General features: G+C 34.6%; 1 protein-coding gene across 1 annotated transcript in view; it reads right to left on the bottom strand.

Moving 5' to 3' along the window:
- The window catches only part of kto (mediator complex subunit kohtalo), a 693083-nt gene that overhangs the window by 566790 nt on the left and 101521 nt on the right, over positions 1-24772 (bottom strand). Inside the window, exon 8 of the mRNA XM_090412482.1 lies at positions 9541-9651. Within this exon, the coding sequence (XP_090268608.1) occupies positions 9541-9651 (111 nt within the window). The remainder of the gene's footprint in view (positions 1-9540; positions 9652-24772) is intronic.

The raw sequence follows: 24772 nt of genomic DNA, 5'->3' as shown, positions 1-24772 counted from the left end.
CATATTCACATTACAGAAAATGTTATGGCAACTACCAGAAGTGTTTGTTATAATCGAGAGTTTGTGACAATGAATTTCCTTTGGAATGATAATCTGACTGCAGGATTTTGGTCAGCTCTTTAACAATTTGTTACAGTGAATGAGTTTATTATAATGGTATGACTGTATTTGGATTCAATGAAAAGTAAATTACATTCTTCACAGGGAATAATGTGATTCTTCTTCTTTTTTTTTTTTTTATTTCCCCCACTCCCCTCAAAAACCTTGATAATTCTGTTATGCATGAAGTGCTTTACTAAACAGCATTTTGTGTATCAATCATTCTTTTTTTGCCAATGAGTACTATGTATATCTTGTCAGATTATTTACAGAGTCAACTCGATCTAAAATAAAACAAAGATTATTAAACAAAATAATGAAGAACTAAAGATGCTGTGAAACTCTTCATAGCAGCTTTAGTTCTAAATTATTTAATTTTTTTAATGATTTAGATGAACACTGTATGAAAATAGTACACATTAAAACAGAGCAATGCTTCATTAGTGACATATAGTATACAGGAATGAACAAGATTCATTTATTCTTTCATTCATTAATACATGATTCATTTGCAACTGTTTCATATGAAAACGAATCAACCATGCAGTGGTTAGCAGTGTGTATAGTCACATCACAATGTATGTTATGCTGATAGTAAGTCAAATGGTTACTGCTGTTAGTAATTTTAAATCTGCATAAAATTTCTAAGTATTATTGTAAATATAATAATAAATTATATCTTTATTTAATTAATATTTATTTTTATCCATGTTGGAAACAAAGAAAAAGAAACCTAAGAATTTTCAAGATATGTAGGAAGAAAAGTATGGTGTTGCGGAAAATTTTGATAAGGTTGTGTGTAGTTGATGTATGGAAAGTTTAACAAGTCAAACTTACAATACTGAGCGTTATTATGAAACCAAGCATTTGAGTTCAATGAGAAAATTCAGCATAGAAGAAAGATCAGCATGCAAAAATTGATGTATACTGAGTTATAAGAGATAAAATGAAACTTTGCAAAAATGTATAAACCAGGACCAGTGCCCAACAAATGCTGGCTTTATTGCATCCCTATATATTGCAAAATATGGAAAGCCTTTTATGACTGGTGATTTTCTAAAAAATACTTTTGTCTGTGCTGAGGAATTTTTTAGAGATTTTAAGAATCAAAACAATATCATTGAGAGAATTAACGAAATGCCTTTATCAGCTCGTACTGTTCATTGTAGAGTCGATGATGTGTTAAAAAATACTGAAGAGCAAATGAAAAATGATCTATTGCCATGTGATGTTTTCAGTATTGCTCTTGATGAAAGTATTGATATTAATAATACTGCTTGGTTGACAACAGTGGCTCATTATTGCCAAATTAAATGCATATTAACAGCAATGTTTGTTACTACTTAAGGATATGATATTTTTCAAAAATTTATGGGTTTCACAGATTTTTGTGAAAGAAGATTAGATTTAAAGAAACTCTGGTCTGTAATGAATGACAAGTGCCCGAGCCATGTGTGGCAAAAATATTGGATTTACAAAACTTTTAGAAAATGAAATTTGTCATAAAATCTTATCATTTCATTGTATAATTCATGAAAAAAGAGTGTTGCTAAAGCATCTATAAAACAATTAAAGAAAGTTATCAATATTGTGACAAAAATAATAAATTTAATCAAAGCATATTCAGCTCTCACATATAGCCAATTCAAATTCTTACTGGAAGCTATGGACTCAGAATATGGCGATCTATTGCTACATTCAGAAGTTCGATGGTTAAGTAGAGACAAAATTTTGTGTCAATTTGCAGCCTCTATTAATGACTTTAAAATATTTTTAAAGGAATTAGGCAAAACTTTTCTGTAAGGCTTTTCATTGATAATTATGCTTGGTTAATAAACTTGGGCTATAATAAATTATTTCAATGATTTGAATCTTATTATCTTATTCTGCAGAGTAAAAATCTTACTATCTCGTATGTGCATCAAGAATGGAAAAGTTTTGTGAACAAACTATTTTTATTTGGAAAAGACATCAATACATCGCAGTTTATATATTTTCAAAGAGTAAATAAATTCATGGTTAAAGTCAAGAGCCAATTGAAACTTTAAACATACAATTCTTAAATGATTAGATTGAAAATATAAATTGGAATTTGAACATTGATTTCAAAATCTGACTGCGCATTGTGCTATATTTAGTTTCATAATTTATCCAGAGGACTTTGATGAAACTAAAATTGCACATATATTACATTATTTCAAATTTTTATGAAATGGTAATTTAAAAATAGAACTGACTGAAATTAAAAGTTCAATCAAATGGAATAATACATTTAAAGAAATGCTCAAGCAGCTAGAAAAATATAACAAAAATTATAACAAAATGGAGATAAATTTCCTTCAATATTTATAGCAACGAAAAAAGTTGCAGTAGCTATACTATCTGTATTTGGTTTGTCAATATACATTTCTCAAATGAATTACATTTTAAATTTAACATGTGATAATTCTGAGTTTGTGTAAAAGTTTCCAATTATAACCAAATTTAGAGATCCTGTGCAAAGATAAACAAAACTGAGGAAGTCACTGAAATTACATTTAAAATAGTATATTATTTTCTATTTTTGATTTTGTATATACATTTTATAGAATTGTTTAAATATATTTATCATATCAAAATGTCAGCACTGCATGGGAATCTTTGAAAAAGTGCTTAAATGAGGTAGTACCTGAATGTATCCCTAGTGTTCGAAGAATAAATAGGTTGAGAGTGAAATGGATGTCCAACCATATTAAGCAAGAAATCCATAAGACGAAGATAATGTGGAAAGAATATCATGAGAATAAGAGTGAGAGGAGTTATGAAATATATAAAGCTCAAGCCAGAAAAGTAACGAGTATTGTGAGAAAAGCTAAAATGGAGTATGAAAAGAAATTGGCCATGCAAGCTAAAGGCAATCCAAAAGAATTTTATTGTTATGTCGCAAGCAAAAGAAAGAATGAATGTGGAAGAATAACTTTATTGAATGCAGATGGTACACGAGTGTCAGAAGCTAAGGAGATTGTTCAGTTAATGAATGCTCAATTTGCTAAGATATATCAACCAGGTGTATGTAACATGATGCTACTGCTACGTTAGATGAAGACTTAGAGGTCCATCAAAATGAGGTTGACGAGCTCTTGCATAACCTGAATAAGAATTTGTCAATAGGGACAGATGGAATATCTGCCCTATTGACAAATGCTGAACATTCCTTTAACAAACTGCCGTTTGTTAAAGGAATGTTCAGCTGAATTGGCTATGCCTTTCATACATTTGTATAACTTGAGTCTCAGCTCAAGAATGATACCACAGGAATGGAAGGAATGTATGATAGGTTCATTGCACAAGAGTGATGCAAAAACTGATGTGTCTAACTATCGACCTATTAGTATCTCTGGTGTGGTAGTGAAGATTTTAGAGAAGTTGGTAAGAACTCACATACAGAAATGGGTAGATAAGCAATTTGCTCATATTTTATAACAATGTTACAGCCGAGTTGGATAAAGGGAATGGATATACTATAATAATGTTGGATTTTTCTAAGGCAGTTGATAGGATAGCACATGAAAGGTTGTTGCATAAACTGGAGAATATGGGATTGGAATATAAACTCTTGACTTGGATCAGGGAATGGTTGACAAACAGATATCAAAAAGTGGTATACAGTGGGTGTGAATCTGCCAGATTTAAGGTGACCAGTGATGTACCTCAGGGTTCAGTCCTTGGGGGGTGCCATTATTGTTCAATCTATACATTAATGACATCAGGAAGGATCTAATATGAGATGTGCAATTGTTTACCAATGATGCGAAGAGAGGCAGGGCAATCAGGAATGTCACTGATATTCAGTAATTACAAAATGATTTGAATAGACTGGAAATTTGGACAAATGAAAATGGCTGTCAATTTAATGTTAGTAAGTGTAAAGTTATGCACTTTAGCGTGATTAGAGTTCCAGCGGCATATTATATTAGCAGAATTATGCTGCAAGAAACTGAAGAGGCAAGGGATCTTGGCATATTGATGGATAGGAATTTAAAATTCAAAGGTCACACAGCAAAAGTTGCAAATAGAACTCAGAGGATAATTGTGATTTTGAAACGAACCTTGACACGTAAGGATAAGGAAGTCATTTTGCCTCTTTATAAGACTTTGATTACTGTGCGCAGATTTGGTCTCCCAGGTTCCAAGGGGATAAAGAAGCTGTGGAAAGGGTGCAAAGACGAGTTACAGAGATTATATCTGGATTATGGGATTTAGATTATAAGGACAGATTGCGAGTATGTGGATTTCAGACTCTGGTTAATAGGAGAAAGAGGCGTGATATGATAGAGGTCTATAAACTTTTGAATTGGTGTTATAGGACAGCGCTTCCCAAACTGTGGGCCGTAGGTTTTGTTGAGGGGGGCCGTGAAATAATGAAAACAAATTTAAAATCTTTTAAGACTAAGTAGATTTTTTTTTATCTTAAAAGAAATGTATTTAATTTTTATTATTTATTTCTTTTTGGTTACTTTTTATATTTTAATTGAAAAAAATCACACATTGGTGCAGGTTCACAAATTTTGCTTCCTGCGTATTTCGATACTTAATGAATATTAGTAAATATATGCTTATTCATATAAGTTTCATTTCAAAGCAGAAATCTAAGAATTGCAGTTTCAAATATTTCACCTAATATTGGTGTAGCAATATTGAAACGCATCCATCATATTAAATTGTTATTAAACTTCTTTCATGTTTTTAATTCTTTCTTTATTACTAATTGTTTTGCATTTCATGTGCTTGTACTGCAAATGTACAATAACAATATATCTATCTATATAAAAATATGAGATAATGTGCCATGTCAAATGTATGTAAGATGCTAAAAATGTAATATTTGCATTTGATTTTTGCAATATTCGCTATGTATGTTTTGTATTGAATATAAATACAATAAATATTATAATAATATATGTCTATATTACAATTTTTTTTCGAGGGGGGGGGGGGGCCTGACATCCAGAAGTTTGGAAAGCATTGGAATATCAACTGATGAAATTTTTCGTTATAAGGAAGGTGGGGAGAGAACACAGGGGCATCCATGGAAGTTAATTTATTTGCAGTCAAGAAGGGGGTAAGAGCTATGTTTTTCTCCCAGAGAGCAGTGAATGAATGGAATAATTTGCCTTTACAGGTTGTGAATGCATCTAATGTGAATGAATTTAAGGAAAGGTATGATAAATGGTTTTGGTAGTTTATAGCCTCCCTTGATGAGTCCTTGACTCCCTGGAGGTATCAGATGATAATAATAATAATGTATTTTATGTTTTCATTATTTACATACTTTTGTGATAATCTGTATATAGATGTGAGATTTAAACATGTTTATTTGAGTTTGGAATAGTATTTAACCGATTTTTTGTGCTATTTTTTTCAAATTCATTTATAAGAAGAATAAAGGTTTTCTTTTTCTGAAATGCTTAGCACTTTATTTATAAACCTTCTTTTTTTACTAATATAATCCCTCCCTTGTGATCCCTCATTAAGTGGTGAACATACAAATTGCAAAATTGGATCTGTGGTGAAAAAAGGTTGCCGACCCCTGTACTATGCAGGTATCCCTTGCTTAACGCGGGATTTGATTAATGCGATGAAATTAATTGCAGCAATCCCTTGATATACGTGGCAAGGGTTTTGGTTAACGCGCCTTTAACCCTGCGGAGTTCACAGCTGATCTGACAGATACATGCAAATTTTTTAATATAAATATTCTTACACAATTCAGTGTATAGATTGGAGGTCATGAGTAGCTAAGCATTCATATGTTACGAATGATATTCCGCACTGTTTTTTGCTTGTCAGTTTGGTTTAACACATGTTATGTAAAGGTTTGTGATATTTGACAATAAAACGTATCTGAGAGATACCGCGACCTCCGATGTCAGTATAGTTTAGTTGTGGTTTTTTTTTTTTATTCTTTGTTCAATAATTTCTAGATTGTAACTGAAAATAAATACATCATCATGTATTACTGAAATAGAGAGCCAAAGGCTTATTTATCATACATGCCCTCTAGGAGATGTGCTTTACATTATGGAAAATACTAAGGAAAGTGATCTGGAGCTTACTCCACCTTTACTACGTGCTGCCCATAAGGTTGCTTATGCTTGCATCCGCCAAAAATTTTAGTTTCTATATACAGGTATCCCTTGATATATGTGGCTTTGATTAATGCGGTTCTAATTATTAGTGCACAAAAAATTATTGTGACCATAAACTTGATGCAGTATCAAATTCGATTAGTGCGGCCCAAAAAATTTGAAAATAAGCAAAGCATTAGACTTGGTCAATGAAACCGATTAGATCGTGTGGTACGAGTTGTGCTCCAACGTTAGTAACTCACTCTTGGCCTCAGTCTCAGTGCTTCAATTTATCAGCAGAGAGTGGCATGTACAGACATATATGTATTACAATGTACGCTTATGGCCTATCTGCATATGATGTAATTTTCAAATTATGTAAAGCTTTCAAATTCAAAATTCAAATTATGTAACCATGGCCTTGAAAAAGAGTAATAAACGAAAACTTATTAGTTTGGATACTAAAATTGACATTATTAAAAGGTTTGATAACGGAGAAAGCAAAGCAAACATCGGAAGAGCTCTAGGCTTTAGTGAATCAACTATACGAGCCATTTTAAATAAAGTGAATGAGTACCGCGAACAAGGCAAAGTGTCATCTGCATCTTTGAGTATGCAGAGTAAAATCATGGAGGAGAAAAAAAAAAAAAGCTACAACTGTTCAATTAACGTTAGATAAGTGTTTTTATAAAAAATGAATATTTAGATAAGTTTTTATGTAACAAATAGGTATAGATAAAATATATAATACATGTCTCCTTAAAAAATAAATGATGTTTAAATTTTTATGTTTTGCAGGATTCATTATAATTATTCCCATTGATTCTTAACATTGAATAATGCGGTTTTGATATATATGAGGTGTCCATCGAGGATTAATTAACCGCATATATCAAGGGATACCTGTATTCAGCATGAAACTCTTGTAGTTTCTATATTCGACTATGAACTAATGTTGGATTCAATATCCACTTAATTTTTACCATCACGTATTATATTTGCAGTGTTTTTTCTTTATGTTTTATTGCATTTTAGCACATACTAATAATGAATATATCTCTCAGATGTACTGCGACTACACTGCAATTTTTACCAGCGCGAGCTCCACAGGGTTACATATACCACGCAAAAACATGCATGCCTCATGGCGTGAGCATGATGACGTCATTCCTCAACGCAGCCTCCTACGAATTATTAATACAGTAATTAATCATGGATGAATTGTAATTTTTACCACTGATTATTAATTTGATTAACATGATTTTGATATATGTGGTAACATTGAGGGATTAATTAACTGCATTAATCGAGGGATACCTGTACTTAGTTTTGTTTACATATAGCTCTTAGTATAAAGGAAATGAATAATCATAATAAATGTAGTGTTTATTTACTTCAGTTTTCAACATGAAAGACTAAATGTTCTAGGAATTTATCTCCAAGAAATTCAACAAAATTCTTACTAATGCTTTGTTTTTCAAAACTGTCTGAGGAGGAAATTGTGATCAAGAATTTATTGTTTTAACTCAAGTGATTTCTGAGATTAAAAAATTTTTATGGAAGGCAAAATATCAAGATAGAAAGACAATGCCAATTATATATATATATATATAAAAAAATAAAAATCACCCTCCTTCTAAGAGACAGGTTCTACAACTGATATACCGATATCAATTGTAGAACTGTCCACACATGATATCGGTTATTGATACAACTGATATGAATAATCATAATAAATGTAGTTTATTTACTTCGGTTTTCAACATGAAAGACTAAAATTTGTTCTAGGAATTTATCTCCAAGAAATTCAACAATTGATACAATTGTTGTATTTCATGATAAAGCTATTGAGAAAAGTTGAGAAAACAATACTCTAAAAGAACCATGCTCTTATTTTGCTAGGTCTCCTCATTTATACAAACTCCAAAAATACAGATGGGTACCCCGTGAAACCCAGTGTGTCATGTACTGGCTCTTCTACATCTAGATGTAGCAAAATTACTTTCGGATTTATTAAGTATACACATCAGACATGGCATATCATTTATCAAAAATTCTACACAATTTTTCGAAAGGTTGAGGATACTTCTGTGCAATTTTCTGATATTGTAGTTAATTCTGTTGATATCTCTCTATTTACAAACACCACTTTTGCTGAAATTATTCACAAACTATCTAAAGACTCTCCTAGTAATGTGGTAAAATATTTGAATCCCTGAATCACCTTCCTTCAGTCGCAGCTTGGAAAACAAGATCTGTAAACAGATTGGCTAAAGATACAGCCAATGTTTATAGATCTTGATCTCTATCCTCTTCCTTGGTTACTATCTAATCCATCTGGAGTTCAGTACCATAAATCTCATAAATCTTGAACAAAACAGTATGATTGAACACAGAATCTGTCTGAATGATATCTGCCTAATTCATGAAAAAAATCTGAAATATGAAAGTCTGTTCAAAGAGAGCCAGAGACTTTATTACCCAGTCCTGACCTAAATCAGACAGATGGTAACAACACAATGAATATGTGCCATAGTATACCTATCTGAGACAAATAATATCCTTCAATAATAGATAAGAACTAGAAATACAGTCTAGAATAGACAAGGCGTGGGATAATTTCTAATTACTGGAGATTAAACCAATGGATGAAGGACAATTTGCTCATCTCTTTCTTAAAACGAAGTTGTTGGATTACATCATATTGCCCATATTGACATGTGGTGCCCTAACTTGGTCCTTGAAAAAAAATAAAAACAAAAACAAAAAAAGTATGCCAATAAGCAATGGAGAAAAGTATTTAGGGAATTAAAAGAGCACAGACAGTAAATAATTCCAACATCAGACATATCATAAAAACTGTTGATGTTATTCAAAAGCCAGATAAATAAAGAGGAAATGGATTAGCCATGCGGCCAGGATCGATGATAACAGATGATGTACAGTCCTTACTAAAGTTTGGATTCCCAGAGAGAGAGATTCAGAGGAAGACAAAAGGTCAGATAGAAAGTTTAGTTCACAGGAATAGTGGGAAGCAACTGGATGTGAGTGGCATGCGAGAGAGAGAGAAGAGTGGAAAACCTGGGAGAGGCCCTGCCCAACAGTGGGATGTAACAATGTAAAAACCACAACAAATGATTAACTCTCCCAAAAGCTAACACCAATATTAGTAAATTCCCTAACTATAGCAAACAGTCCAATATAATAAGCTATTTCTTTGGTCCATACATGTTTGCTATACTAAGAATTGATTGCAAACATCATATATTGTACACAAATAGTAAAAGCATCAAAAAAATTATGTTTGTAATGAAATCAGATAATTCAGTGATACCTGTAATGCTAATGGCATGATAATTTTCATTATAGGATCATCAGGAGATTTTATTTTCTCTATCAATTCTAGAATCCAGGTTAGAAAATCTTGTCTATCCAACAGTCCTTCCTGAAAGAAAATTCGTAAAGATGAAAATGATATACTACAAAATCTTTATCATAAGAAGAAAAATTCATCATGTATTACAAAAAGAAATTTCATTTATGTATTAAATGAAAAGCAGTAACTATTGGAATGAATTCAAAATTAAAGTAGTATTTTCAACTTGATTAAAATTCACACACAACACAATCTCAACAGCAACTGGCCTTCAGTTAAACCACCAGGCTAAAGACAACTATCTAGGGGTGAACTAATATGGGCAGAATTTGAGGATCTCATCCACACTTCTGGGATAATGAATCTTCTGTGGTACTAGACACCACTATTAGTAGATGAATTTCACTGCCTGTGTTAACACTAACATTTTGCTTAACAGACTCTAAAAGTAGCCAAAAATCATATTAGTATTACAGAGCTTAATACTTAATATATGATATTAAGGTAAAGCTTCAGGATAGTTGCAGATATGCAGGGACACTGGCAAGGATGCACATCGCATTTGTAATAGAGTTGTTAATTTTCTGATAAGCTTAACAAATAATTTATTAATGATTAGGATTTTACCCTGTAAAATCTGATGACGATTCCCATAAAATAGTCACCACACCATCATGATGATGGCTTTGTATATATCACAAGTCTCTTTGTTCCTTTTGATCTTTAATTTTTGTTAGTTCTCAGACTTTTTAATTCTTAACTTTAAAAATCCACTTGTGTTTTATATTCACATATTTGTTCTTCTCAAGATTTTCCCAAATTATGCATTTTCAATTCAATCAAGCCCATCACCAAATACCATATCATCTCTTTCTTCAAAAACACATGTCCAGGAATGTCTTTTTATTACTCTTTTGGCACATAAAAATTTAATTATTTAAGCTTGATTATAGCTTTAGGTTGGAACACTCCATTAACATATAAGTTTTGCTACTTTGATCCATTACTGTAGTTTGCTTGATGCTATTCATAAATATTTCCTCTAAGCTGTGCAAGTACGCAAGTCAAAGAGGAAGTGCACATGCCTGATAACTGTGCACACAAATTTTTTTTCTTTCGGAATTTCTAATTGACTGTTAATAATTTTTGAACTTAGTATACAAATAAGTTCATATAATAAATCATACTTGTCACTTATTTTGTTTAGTAATTTCTCCAATGTCTCCAACTCCAATATTACTCTAATCTATTCCAACTTAATACATTCTAATAAATTCCAATTAGTTATTTGCCGGCCTGGTTGGCCGAGTGGTTAGCGTATCTGCTCTCCAGCCAAAAGACTGTGGGTTCGAATCTTACCGTGGACATGGATGTTTGTGATTGTCTGTGAAAATACTAGTGGTGGTAGACAGTAGATGGCATTGGTGGATGAAGTTGAGTGGTGGAGACAGACAGTTGTAGAGTAGGTGCCCTCCCTCGATGAGTCTTTAGACTCCATGGAGGTGTCAAATAAAAAAAAAATAATAATATTTTTAGCCTAGGGCATGTGGGTGAACTGGTGCTGACATCAGGCAGTTGTAGAAGCATATTTGTTTATTGTCTACTATTTAAACAAGGGTAAGAAAACTTTTTCAAAACAGGATGCCAGATAATAAATATTTTAAGCTTAAACAAGTAGAAAGGCTTATGTGTTGACAGTTTATGTTGATTTATGTAATTGCATTAATTCGCAACACAAGAATAATAAGAAAATAATTAATATGTATTTAACATATTTGCTGCTATTTCACTGGTATCATATATGGCATCTATTGAGCACAAAAACAGTTTGTCAGAGTACACGAATAACAACAATTTAGTTAACAGTGGGACCAGTTTAAAAATTGTAACGGACAACACAAATAAAATAAAAATATAGTCCTAATTGACACCATCTTTTATTATATAAAGAGAGAGGGAGAGAGGGAGGGAGGAGGGGGAAGGGGGGAGTTTCATTCTTCATTCTATTTAATTTCTTCCATTCAATCCTGTGTGAAGGGGTATTCAAGGCACGGTCTGCTAGTCCCATATTGCCAAAACGATAGTGCCAAATGTATTTTTCATGGTCTCTGAGATGGATGCCAACAGTTGTTCCTGTCTGTCCATAGTAAGCCAGGTCACAAGTATAAGGCACTTCATACACTCATGAATATGATAAAAGAGAGAGTTTGTTCTCAGGAGAATGAATAAGAGTTACCAATTCAATATATGGTTTATGGTGAGGTGCAGATATTTATTAAGTACTCCAGATATCGTTTTGGTTGCACCCTGAATATATAGGATGGTAACAGTTTTGCTGTCTTGCATATTAGGCAATGAAAGGAATTTCTGCAGAGTATTTAGTATTTTGTCTATTTTGGTGGGATTATAGCCATCGGCTAAAAAGATGATGCAAGTAAGTTCAGTGGTAATAGCTTTATCATCAGAACAGATAGTTCTGGCTGTAAGTGTTTTTAGGATACCATATATTTGAGCAGAATGATGGCGCAATTTTGTGCAAATGATCTCCCATTATGTGTCTAGCACTATTGCATCAACAAATTAGTGCTACTCATGTGGAGCTATCACAAATAAATGCAACTATCAATGTTCTAAGTGACGAGCTGTATGATATTTTAAACTCTCCAATGTCCCCTGAATTGTGGGCAATCCTTGTCAGCATCTCTGAAGCAACAGCAGATAAAGAATTCATAAAAGTCAAAAGCTGGCAACAGAAAAACTCAAAATCCTCCAACACTGTAGTGCTACAGGATGACTGCAGTTACAAGAGTGCATCATTGTAAATTTATCATTGGTAGCCCTAATGTAGGAAGCTCTCAGCATGTTAAGTTGAGGCCTTGGTCACTTTGCTGTTACCTAGGCAAGTTCTAAAAGTGAAACTAACGGTGCCTGTTGAACATGGACACTGTTAATTTCTGCAATAATATTCATTTGGATGTAGCCAACATCTTAATCCAATCCATCCAATTTCTTTTTTTGGCAGCAATATGCCAAAAAAAGAAATCAGTGCATTAAAAGAGTAATACATTAATAACAATATTGTGATAACCAAAGCAGACAAAGGTAATACAACCGTGATTATGAGTCAAACAGAATACAAAAACAAAATGCACATTCTTTTTTACAAGATCAGCCTACATACCAAATCTTAGATCAGAACTGTTCAAGCTTAGGTAACCCGAGGGCCACATTAAAAAAAAAAAAAAAAAGATTTATCTGAGGGCTGCATCCAATGCATACCTAGTAATTCAGTGAGCAGCAGCGACACAATCTCAATAGCCGAACAAACGAACAACACTAATTGCACACTCACATTCCCCGTAAGCACCTGGAGCATGCGCGTTAGAACAAAACAGTGAAGAAAGAAACATGTAATATTTGAAAAATACGTGGGTATATAGTGCTGTAAAAACACCAAATAAAATTACCAGCATCGAGATTATCAATTAGTGATAGAATTAAAATATCAATACGCATTTGGTTCAAACTGTTATTTTATTTTTTCGCTGGTGAAAATCAAAACCCACAGGCAGGCCTCACAAAATCACACCGAGGGCAGTGTTTTGGACAGCCCTGTCGTAGATCATGAGCTCACTAACTTACAAAAGAATAAAGTTCATAAATTAGTGAAGTAAGTCACTTCCTGGCCTAAAGAAACTGCTAAGAAACTCAAGCCTTTTCATTGAAAAACACCCAGAATATAGAGAACACCAACAAATCACACAAACAAGATATGCCCCTGCACCCAATTGTGAACAGTATAAATAGTCCTACATACAGATTTGCTAAACATTTAGCTAAATTACTAGTCTCCCCCCCCCCCCACACACACACACACATGCACAGTAATTCTTCCTCTTTTGTTACAAGTTCTGTTCACCTCTAAAAAGTATATTAAAAGACCATATTTTAAAAATATCAGGCATAAATAGTTTAGACATTACTTCACTATTTACCAATGACCATTAATTGAGAGACCATTGCCTTCTTAAAGTCACATTTCCCTCCAGATGTATTTGAATTATTTGAATTTACAGTACATGCTGATTACTTTACATGGAAAGTGAAGATATACAAACAACTAGCTATGGGCTCCCCACTTTTAGCCAATTTCTACATAGGACATTTAGAAAACCAAGCAATGAATATTGAAACTCTCAAACCAGTGATCAGGCTGTACAATGTTGATGATGTGTTTGCTATTTGGCCACATGGTCAAGACACATTAGATACATTTCAAGTGCATTTAAATAGCCAACACCTTCAAAGCCACATCACAATGGAACAGGAAGCTAATGATTGTTTGCCCTTCCTAGACACACTAGTCACACATCTTCATCTTCCCAATGATTTATTATCTTTTTTTGCTTATAAAAAATATGTAGATACTGGAGAGATATTTGCACAAACAAGAAGGCCACATGCCAGATTCAGCCCATGGGTCATATTTTGCCAACTCCTGCTCTACACAGTACCATCACTTGAACTTATGCAAATGATGGTAATGGCCTTTTGTAGTACAGATTTAAGCAACTTAATTTAGTGCTTACAGTTTTACAGGTTATAGATAGATGAGAAAAAAAAAAAGTGTATCATTAATATGAGAAATATTACATTAGCTGTTCTAGTGCATTAAACCCTCGCAATGTCAGTGTCAAAATTAAAGAGGGAAAAAAAACCTGAAATGTGTAAATTTGAGGTTGGACAAATGTGGCATAATTTGTTTATAAACTGCATGTATATGCAGCATTTGAGTAGCAGGAGTAAGCATTTATGTTGTTCTTGTGGAAATATTTAGCATGCAACATTGAAGATCTGTCAGCAAAGATGTTGTCACCAATTTTAGGAATATCATACTATGTTTGTGGCTTTCGACTCCCTCTACTGTAAACATAGGTCCACACAAATCAAGGCTGGGACCAGCACTTGTACACAAAATGTTTTTCATGCACACATAAGCCAGCAAAAATTAGAAGGAATATTACTACTCATCCATGTAACCCAACACCAGTCACATAGATAATGCAAACATCCTTTCTTTGTAGTTTATCATGTCATGACATTGCTCCAAGTTGCTTCCAGAGTTGGCCATGATCAACAGCTTTACGGTTAAACATATACTCAGGGCTTCAAAAATTTGGTGCTAGTTCACTAATCAGGCATTATTCTAGACAGAGAGCCACATGTGACAAACATATCACAGTTGCATGTTCAGCTGTGGACCTGGATAATTTATAAGCTTTTGTAAAACTGTAAAGCAATTTGTTAACTTTTAGGTGGGAGATGAATTTTATCATCCAGTGTGAAACTACCACTACCCCACTTACTGGAGGCCTGAAGTAGCTTGAAAAATAGTTTTGTCTTGAGCAGGGTTTCTGAATTATGTAAAAAATAAATAATATCTAAAAAAAAGTCCATCCACTAGACCAGGGGTCAGCAAACTTTTGAGACGGAAGAGCCAAACCTGTCCCTCACAACAATTTAAAAATTATTAGAGCCATAAATATATTTTTACAAATAAGGAAAATTTAAAGTAATATTATAGTAAATGTATAGTAATATATAACAAGTTATAATATTAATTATATCTTTATTAAATGAAGAAAAAGTCGCACAAAAAATTGCTCTCATTGGTTTTAATCAGCGTGAGCAATGAGCTTGCATTTCCTTACAAAGTTTCTGTATGTCCAGTTTGTAACTAGTCATTTTTAATTTAAGGCACGATTCCAAGTTGGCATCAGTAATTTGGCTCCTCAATTTACATTTAATGAAATTCATGTTAGAAAACAATTGCTCACATAAATATGTAGACCCGAAGATACTGAGAACACCAAATGCAAATTTTTCAACTTATGATATGAATCCGATAGACTATTCCTATTCCAAGTATTGAAAATCACTGAGTCTGCCTTCTGCAGTTCTTTTATAGCAGTATGCTTGCGCTGTGAAATCAGACTGCATTTTTCTTTTTTAATTTCTTCTATTTCAGTACCATCATCATCATCATCAAATTCCTGCCATGTACCCTCAAGGGGTGTACAGGATATGACAGTACTACATGAAAAAATTACATCATTACTAACTTCCTATCTACAATTTTCCTCCAAATCAGTCTGTTACTTGTCAAGACTCCAACATTATCAGATCTTATATTTCTATCGTCTAAGGCACTTTGTACCGTATCAATCCACCTATATCTTGGTCTTCCTCTGGGTCGTTTTCCTGCCAACCTGGCAGAGAACACTTGTTTTGCTAATCTTTCCTCTCTCATTCTATTTAAGTGACCATACCATCTGAGATTAGCTCTGCTAACGCATTCCTGGATGCTGACAATGTCAAGTTCTTTCCTAATATTCTCATTTTCAATATGATATTGCCATTGATGCCATCTGTTCACGCCTCTAATCTTTCTCAGGACTCTCATATCTGCGGTCTCTAGTCTTTGGTCAAGTGTTTTACTTCTGACCCAGCTCTCAGATCCATAAGTTAAAATTGGTTTGAACACAGTCTTGTATACAGCTAATTTAGTGTTCCGACTAATTTCTTTCTTATTCCATATGAATTTATTCAATTGACTTCCCACGATACCAGCTTTGCTGATTCTGTTGTCTATTTCTATATTTAGTTTACCATCTTCAGTAAAAATTGTGCCTAAGTAGCTGAAATGTTTTACTTGTTCCACAGGTTCTCCATTCACAACACAGTTGACATTTTCAATGATTCTGCCTATTTTCATTGTCTTTGTCTTTTTATTGCTGACCTTCATACCATATCTATTACAACAGCTATTCAATTTAGTCAGAGAATCTTGCAGACTTGTAGCGGATTTATTTAGAAGTATAACATCATCCGCATAAAGCAAAGAGCTGACGTTAACATCTCCAATTTTGATATCAGGTTTAATACCACATTCCTTCATAATGTGATCCATATAGATAATGAATAACAGAGGGGATAATGTACATCCTTGTCTCACACCAGATTTAACATTAAACCATCTTCCTGTACTTCCTTCAATTCTAACTGCTGACTCACAACTCAAATAAAGACTAAGTATTGCTTGATATAATGCCCCATTGACACCATATAACTGCAGCGTATTGAATAGCTTCTCTCTTGGCACCTTGTCATATGCCTTTTCCAAATCGACAAAACTTAAATACAGATCTTTGTTATATTCCCATGCTTTCTCGACTATTTGTCGTAAAGTGAAAATCTGATCCTGACAGCCTCTATTTGGTCTGAATCCAGCTTGTTCTTCACCAAGCTTTTCTTCCACAATTCTTCTCAACCGTTTCTCAAGTATACTTGCATAGATCTTGCCAGGAACACTCAGTAGGGAAATACCTCTGTAATTCTCACATTCAGTTTTATTTCCCTTTTTATATATGGGTACTATGAGAGCTCTACTCCAATCATCGGGAATTCGTCCCTCTGTCCAGGCTTTCTGAACTATGCAGTGCAGCCACTGTAAGACTCTTATACCACCATACTTCAGCATTTCTGGTCGAATATCATCTACTCCTGCTGCCTTTCCACATTTCAAGCCTTTGATGGCTTTTTCTACTTCAAGTATGGATATGTATTCCTGACTGCATGCCTGGTCAGTGTTTTTTATCACTGTGCTGTCATCACTGCTTGTTTCATTTAGCAGTTTTTCAAAGTAATTACTCCATACTTCAAGGATATCTTTTTCTCCTGTTTTCATTTCACCTTTATCATCTCTAATTCCTTTTACAGCACTCTTTCTTCCATTCCTAAGCTTCTTCAACAACCTCCAGAATATTTTGCCACCTTCTTGATATTTATTTTCTATATTCTTGCCAAAGTCCTCCCATGACTTTTGTTTAGCTAGTTTTACACACTGTTTAGCTTTCTTACATTTGTCTCTGTATTCTGTAAGAGTAAAAGCTGACTTATTTGCCAGGAACTTTTGATATGCTTTCTTCTTTTCCTTCACAGCCTCTTTAACTTCCTGTGTCCACCAGGGAGTTCTGATTTTTTTATCTTTGCACACAACCTCACCACATGCCTCTCTGGCAGAATCAATCAATGTTTCCTTCAGAGTTTGCCACTGAATCTCCAAGGTTTGATTCCTGTTCTCAAACTCTTTCATTTTCTTTTCAATAATATTTCTGTATTTAGTCTACAGTTTACATCTGAGAGCTGCTCAACTTTTATTCGCTTTAAAACTTTCTTACATGTTCTTGTTTTCAATATGAAATTCAATTTTATCCTGCTCAAGACTAAATAGTGATCACTTCCAATTTCAAATCCTCTGTACACTCTGGTGTCCTGCACCAGGGAGAAAACATCACTATCAACAATAACATAGTCAATGAGACTTTTCTTATTCCTAGCCTCTTCTCTCCATGTGAATTTGTGCACATTTTTATGTTGGAACATGGTGTTAGTAATTTCAGTACCAAGATGTACAAATATGAAGCTCCATAAGTCTTTGCTTGTCAAGTCCAGCAATTGTATTTCAATATTAGCCGTGTCAATATCAAACGGAGAAAAGTTTTCTCCGTTTGATATTTCTCTGTTTTATAAAATTTAAAAAATGAAACTATGATAGTTTTATTTTCATTTTTACCTCAGAGCCACATGTTCGTACCCAAAGAGCCGCATGTGACTCGCGAGCCGCAGTTTGCCGACCCCTGCACTAGATTAATAATAGACTACAGTTTTACCCCCCACACACACACACACACATTTGCACACACAAAAAAGCTATAATATATTGCTAAAAGCTACAGTATAATATATTAGCATGTTTGTCAATATTTGAGACAAAGAAAACAAATAAAAATAAATAAATAAAATTATACATTGAATCACTGCTACATGATTAATGTTTGTTATTTATTTATTATCATAATAATTTCATATTTTCAGTTTTAACGTTTTCATTTTCACCTCAGAGCCACATGTACGTACCCAAAGAGCCACATGTGAGTCGCAAGCCACAGTGTCATAAAACATATATAAATAAAAGTCGAAAAAATTGCCTTTGTGCCATTATAATAAACAAATCTAATCTTTAAAAGTAGCTGTGGCATAACTATACATAACAAATTACATGATAACCACAGTAATTAACTTCAATGAAAGTACAGATATTTCAAATTAAAAATAACAGTATATCATCAGTGTGTAGAAACAAGCATATCGAAGAACAGGAATACAAGGCACATACAACAATTGGTTTACCAATCAAAAACGGTTGCTGCAAGCTAGAAATTAATATATTAATAAACAATATTAAAATTATGTTTGATGTTCACATAAAATGAGAACCTTGCAAACTTTTGGGAGAGAGAGAGAGACAACTGTTCCGATTATGAACTGGTTGAAGTAAAAGGGCTTTGCAACTTTCTTTGAAAAGGCGTTCATATTTAAAACTGCTTCTATGGAGAAGACGAGCTTTATCTCACTTGATACTGTGTTTAATGTCAATATCATGCCAGGCCAGACCAGACTTTTGAGGTTTTGAGAAGCCCTTTGACATCATCCTAACCTGAATCGAAACGATTGTCTCTCTCCCAAAAGTTCTAATTTATGTAAATATAAAACATAATTTTAATATTGTTTATTAATATATTAATTTCTAGCTCACAGTACTTGGTGAAACATCTGGAAAGATTAGAGAGCAGAACGAGGGTTGGTGGTGGAATAATTATGTACAAGAAGCAGTGATGGTTAAGAGGAAGGCAAAGCAAAAGTGAGACAAGTCAAGAGTGGAAGAGGACAGAGAGGAGTATAGAGAGAGAGAAAGCAAGAAGCCAAGAGAGTTGCTACACAGGTGAAGACCGTGGCATATCAAGATCTTTATGATCAATTTGAAACGAAGGAGGGAAAGAGAAAAAAAAATTATCGATTGGCAAAATGTAGAAATAAGGCATCAAAGGACATCTTACATGTGAGGCAGATCAAAGACTCTGGAGGAAGAGCATTAAGGAGGGATGTGGATATAAGAAACAGATGGAGAATATACTTTAAAGGTCTTTTGAATGAGGAAAATGCGAGGATTCAGAGAGAAGATGAGCAGCCTTATGAGGGGATGGTGCAGAACATCAGCAGAGTGGAAGTGACGGAAGCCATAAAGAGGATGAAGAATGGAAAATCGGTGGGCCCTGACAGGATCCCAGTGGAGGCATGGAAGGCACTGAGGGAAGAGAGAATTGACCTGCTGTGGGACCTGTTCATAAAAGTTTGCCAACAGGAAAATATACCCAAGGAATGGAGGGAAAGTACTCTTGTCCCTATCTACAAGAGTAAAGGGGATGAGCAAGCCTAAGAATTACAGAAAAATAAAGTTGATGTCTCACACAATGAAAATCCTAGAGAGGGTTCTTGATAGAAGACTGAGGCAGGAGGTGCAGATTGCAAAGGAGCAATTTCGCTTCATGCCTGGTCGATCGACAACAGATGTCTTTGGGTTACGGCAGATGATGGGAAAGTTTCAAGAGAAACAACGGGAGCTACATCTGGTGTTTATTGATCTGGAGAAAGCATACGATAGCATGCCAAGGTAAGAAGTCTGGAGGTGTCTGAGGGAGAAGAGGGTACCGGAGAAATATGTCAGGTTGGTGTAGGAGATGTACAGAAATGTGAAGACAAGAGTTTGGATCTGCCTGGGAGAGACAAAGTTTTCAAGTGACAGTTGGTTTGCATCAAGGGTCAGCATTAAGTCCTTTCTTGTTTAATATTGTGATGGAGGTGGTGATGGGGATGGAGGAGGTGAGAGAAGATGCACCTTGGACAATGTTGTATGCAGATGACATTGTGCTGTGTGTGCAGAATCAAGAGAAGTAACAGCTAAACTGGAAAGATGGAGGAAAGTACTGGAAGAGAGGCATGAGACTGAGCAGAAGTAAGACAGAGTATATGTGTTGCAAAGAGGATGGCAGCCAAGAGACAGATCTGGAGTTGGAAGGAAAAGTCACCAGGAAGGTTAGAGACTTTAGATACTTAGGCTGAACAGTGAAAGAGGATGGAGAGAGGCTGAGAAGGAAATGGGATGCAGGATACAAGCTGGATGGAGGAACTGGAGAGAGATGGCTGGGGTGTTAAGCGATAAATGAGTGCCGATCAATCTAAAAGGCAAAATCTATAGGCCAGTAGTGAGACCAGCTATGACATATGCCAGCGCTTCCCAAACTGTGGGCCGCAGCCCCCTTGGGGGCCGTAGGTTTTGTTGAGGGGGGCCGTGAAATAATGAAAACAAATTTAAAATGTTTTAAGACTAAGTATATTTTTTTTTATTTTAAAAGAAACGTATTTAACTTTTATTATTTCTTTTTTGTTATTTTTTATATTTTAATGGAAAAATTCACACATTGGTGTTGGTTCACAAACTTTGCTTCCTGCGTATTTCGGCGCTTAACGAATATTAGTATATATTGCTTATTCATATGTTTCATTTCAAAGCAGTGGTTAATTGTATTTACTTCGAATGTTCTCCAGGGAAGTTCCAAATCTTTCTGTCCCTTTCATAATGCGTTCGTAATCAGGGACAACTCGCTTGCAGTGGTAAACAACACGCCCTCCCTAAGAGCCACTATACTGCAGAGGCAATAAAAATAAGTACTTTTATTATGCCAGTGAATAAGGTATGAGGAGTCTGTGTAATATATTTCTCAACAAATAGTGCAATTGGAGACAACTGGGATAAAAACACACTAATTAATGAATCACATGTCCCCTCATACAGAAACTATGCTGTATAGACTGAAACAAAACCATATGTTGCATGGGCAAACATAGTATCTAACTAAAAACTATTGTTATTAATTAGATGTATGCAAGTTCGATTTTCCAAGGCAGCAATAAAATTCAACCGAACGTGTTAAAATTCGTAAAAGTGTTAAAACTAAGTAATATATATATATATATATATTAAATGTTATGGCAGTTTCACATATGGAATTCGGTTCAGGAGAGTTAGCATTTCAACTCAATTGTCAGCTATGCTTTTATCTTTCGGTTGCGCGATCATTTGTTAATACCCCACCAATCATATGCACGTTTTAATAAACAGACTGCCTTTGCTGTCTGTTTCGCGTTAGGCTTAATTACCGTAAAAGGAGAAAAGTCACAAAAGTGAAAAATGTTCCTGGTCTGGGGATTCCCGTATTCAGGTAATATTCACTAATTTCATGTTATCAATCTGTGGCGTGCCAGTATTGGTAAGTGGTGATATTATTTTATCTATTGTACGTTAAAATATTTAACCCTGAGATGGATAAGTGGTTGATAAAAAATAAAAAAAAAATCCCGCGAACAATCAGAAGAAGCAGAAACAGACTAAAAAAAAAAAAGGACAGTATTTCATATTTTACCAGAACAGACCATATCGTCTTCAGAACCAAACGGTAAGAGGCAAAAAATGTAATATATGCATTTGATTTTTGCAATATTCGCTGTGTATGTTTTGTATTGAATATAAATACAATAAATATAATAATAATATATCTCTATTACGATTTTTTTTGAGGGGGGCCATGAAATATTTTAATTTTTGCAAAGGGGGCCCTGACATCCACAAGTTTGGGAAGCACTGACATATGCTATGGAAACTGTGGTCCTGAAAAAATAACATCAGGGTGGAGGTAGCAGAGATGAGAATGGTGTGCAACACCAAGAAGGTGTTGCACAACAATTTGCCATCACTAATGACCTTGGGCAAATTATTTACATGACTACCAGAATACCAGATAACCTCACCATTTTTAAAACACCAAGATCTCTTCCTAACTAGTGACTTTTCCAAGCATACTATGAATATTGTATGTATGTCCCCTAGGTAATTCACACCACAATCTAATGCTTATTCACTGCTCACACAACCATTCTCAATGAAGAGTAGACTGCCATTATAATAATGTCAAGTAGGATGACCCTCATAACTTCTATGCCTCATTTCTGTGGTTGAAGTATTGTTTTTGGCCTTCCAATCCAAATATGTACACTGAACATGTATCATTGAAGTAATGGAAACCTACATTCCCCTCACCACTTTGAACTGTACAAGTGAACGAATGTGATGGGAATGTACTTGTACAGCCTCATACAATAATAAATTTAATTTAATCCTTCATCCAAGTGTGTGCAAACAAAGTTTGCGCCTTAAAATATCTTCAGGACTGGGGGAAAGTGGTACAACACCGGGCAACTCCTTGCAAAGGTGGAGCAAGCTACCAACACTCCTATCTCAGTATCTCCCATAATGCAAAACTCATCTCCTTGCGGATATGTATAATGTTATGCATTAAGGGAAGGGCCACTACCCAGACTAGTTTCAACCTTTATTGAGGTCTCTTCAGTGGGAGCCAGGCCCAAGGTGTTGTACCACTTTCCCCCAGTCCTGAAGATATTTTCAGGCGCAAACTTTGTTTGCACACACTTGGATAAAGGATTAAACTAAATTTATTATAGTCTGACCAAGTGAAAAATAAACTTTCAACATCTTTCTCTAAATCCAGAGTAATTTAATAAAAAGGTGGCACACCATTTGGCAGCTCCTATAGGAGGAGATGACCTTGCTAATGCTTCTGCCTGGTATTTCCACTTGGGCCTGGCTCCAACTGAAGAGACCTCAATAAAGGTTGAAACTAGTCTGGATAGTGGCCCTTCCCTTAATGCATAACATTATACATATCCGCAAGGAGATGAGTTTTGCATTATGGGAGATACTGAGATAGGAGTGTTGGTAGCTTGCTCCACCTTTGCAAGGAGTTGCCCAGTGTTGTACCACTTTCCCCCAGTACTGAAGATACTTTAAGGTGCAAACTTTGTTTGCACACACTTGGATAAAGGATTAAACTAAATTTATTATAGTCTGACCAAATGAAAAATAAACTTTCAAAGCCTCATACAAGTACAAGGATGTACAAGAAAAATTGAGCATACCACAACTGGTTTTCATTAAGAACTCCATCATTCATGCAAAAAGCAGGAAACTTGCATCTTGTCCAAATGGCAGCCAAGCCTTTTCACATCTTGCCAAGGCAACTGGTCATAATATTTGCCCAGTACTACTCCTCCTATCCCCAGTTGTGCCCAGATGGCTCTCCTGCACCATCACCCACAGAAGAAGCCAATCTCCTGACACATACTTTTCCTCCAATGCATAACTGATCCTGGGAATGTCCTTTAACTATTCCAAATGCTCAATGCCTCAAGTATTTAAGCTCACAAGTATTTAGGTTTATGTGGCCAGTTAAAACTCATTATTAGGTTTACCCACATTGACATCAATACTGTATATTGCTCATTCATTTCTTATCCGTCATATAGCTCAACATAATATTAACATATTACAATTTTAATATGTGCTTTCCATCCATACCAACTTTCACATGTGTATACTTCAAGGAATGGCTGGGTAGTTAATGGCATGAATACAGAACAGAGAAATAATTAAGCACAAATTTAATGGATGCTATATTTCGTCTCAGTCACATAGACATCAACAGAGATACAATCTTAAAATTGTAAAAGCACACACAAAAATACACAAAAAACAATAAGTGGGAAAAATCAAGACTAAAAAACCTAAAGTCCTAACACAGGCACCCTCTATGAGTGTTATTGGCTAGCCTTGGCTGTTGGGCAGGAGGCATAAGAATTCAAGTTTCACAAATCTTGGGAAATTTAACACAACCATATTTATTAAGATTAGGTTGGTTTTTCAAATCTGCTGCTGAGTCTAAAAAAATCATTCAAGTATGTATTTGTTGTGGTAAAGCATAATAGTTTTTTTCCCATGGTGGCAGACGTATTCCGTGTGTTCTTCTAGGCAGATCTCCCAGTCTGACAATAATATAAGCTGCAAGAACAAGGAACTTAAACAGCTGAAACAGAGGTAAGGGAATAGATCCTTAGGAGTGTGGATAATGGTAGCCAGCTTCAGATGAGGTTTGAAAGAGTGTAGAAATTACATTTCTGGCTATTTTTTCTGGCAGTCAAGAGAAGGAACAACTAATCTTGATCTTTTTTGGCTAACCATTGGACAGTAAAGTCTGATGAATAAAAGAATGGATGGAACAGAGCATGGAGGATTTGACAAGGATTTTAATAACACCAGATTTTTGATAGGGGAGAACGATGGGAAAGTTTGTGTATATATTTACCTGTGTGGGTCGGT

This window comes from Typopeltis vanoorti, chromosome 22 (genome assembly GCF_054136105.1).
Source record: "Typopeltis vanoorti isolate ZY-2024b chromosome 22, IOZ_Tvanoo_1.0, whole genome shotgun sequence".
Lineage (NCBI taxonomy): Eukaryota > Metazoa > Arthropoda > Arachnida > Uropygi > Thelyphonidae > Typopeltis > Typopeltis vanoorti.
This window is presented reverse-complemented; position numbering and strand designations above follow the sequence as displayed.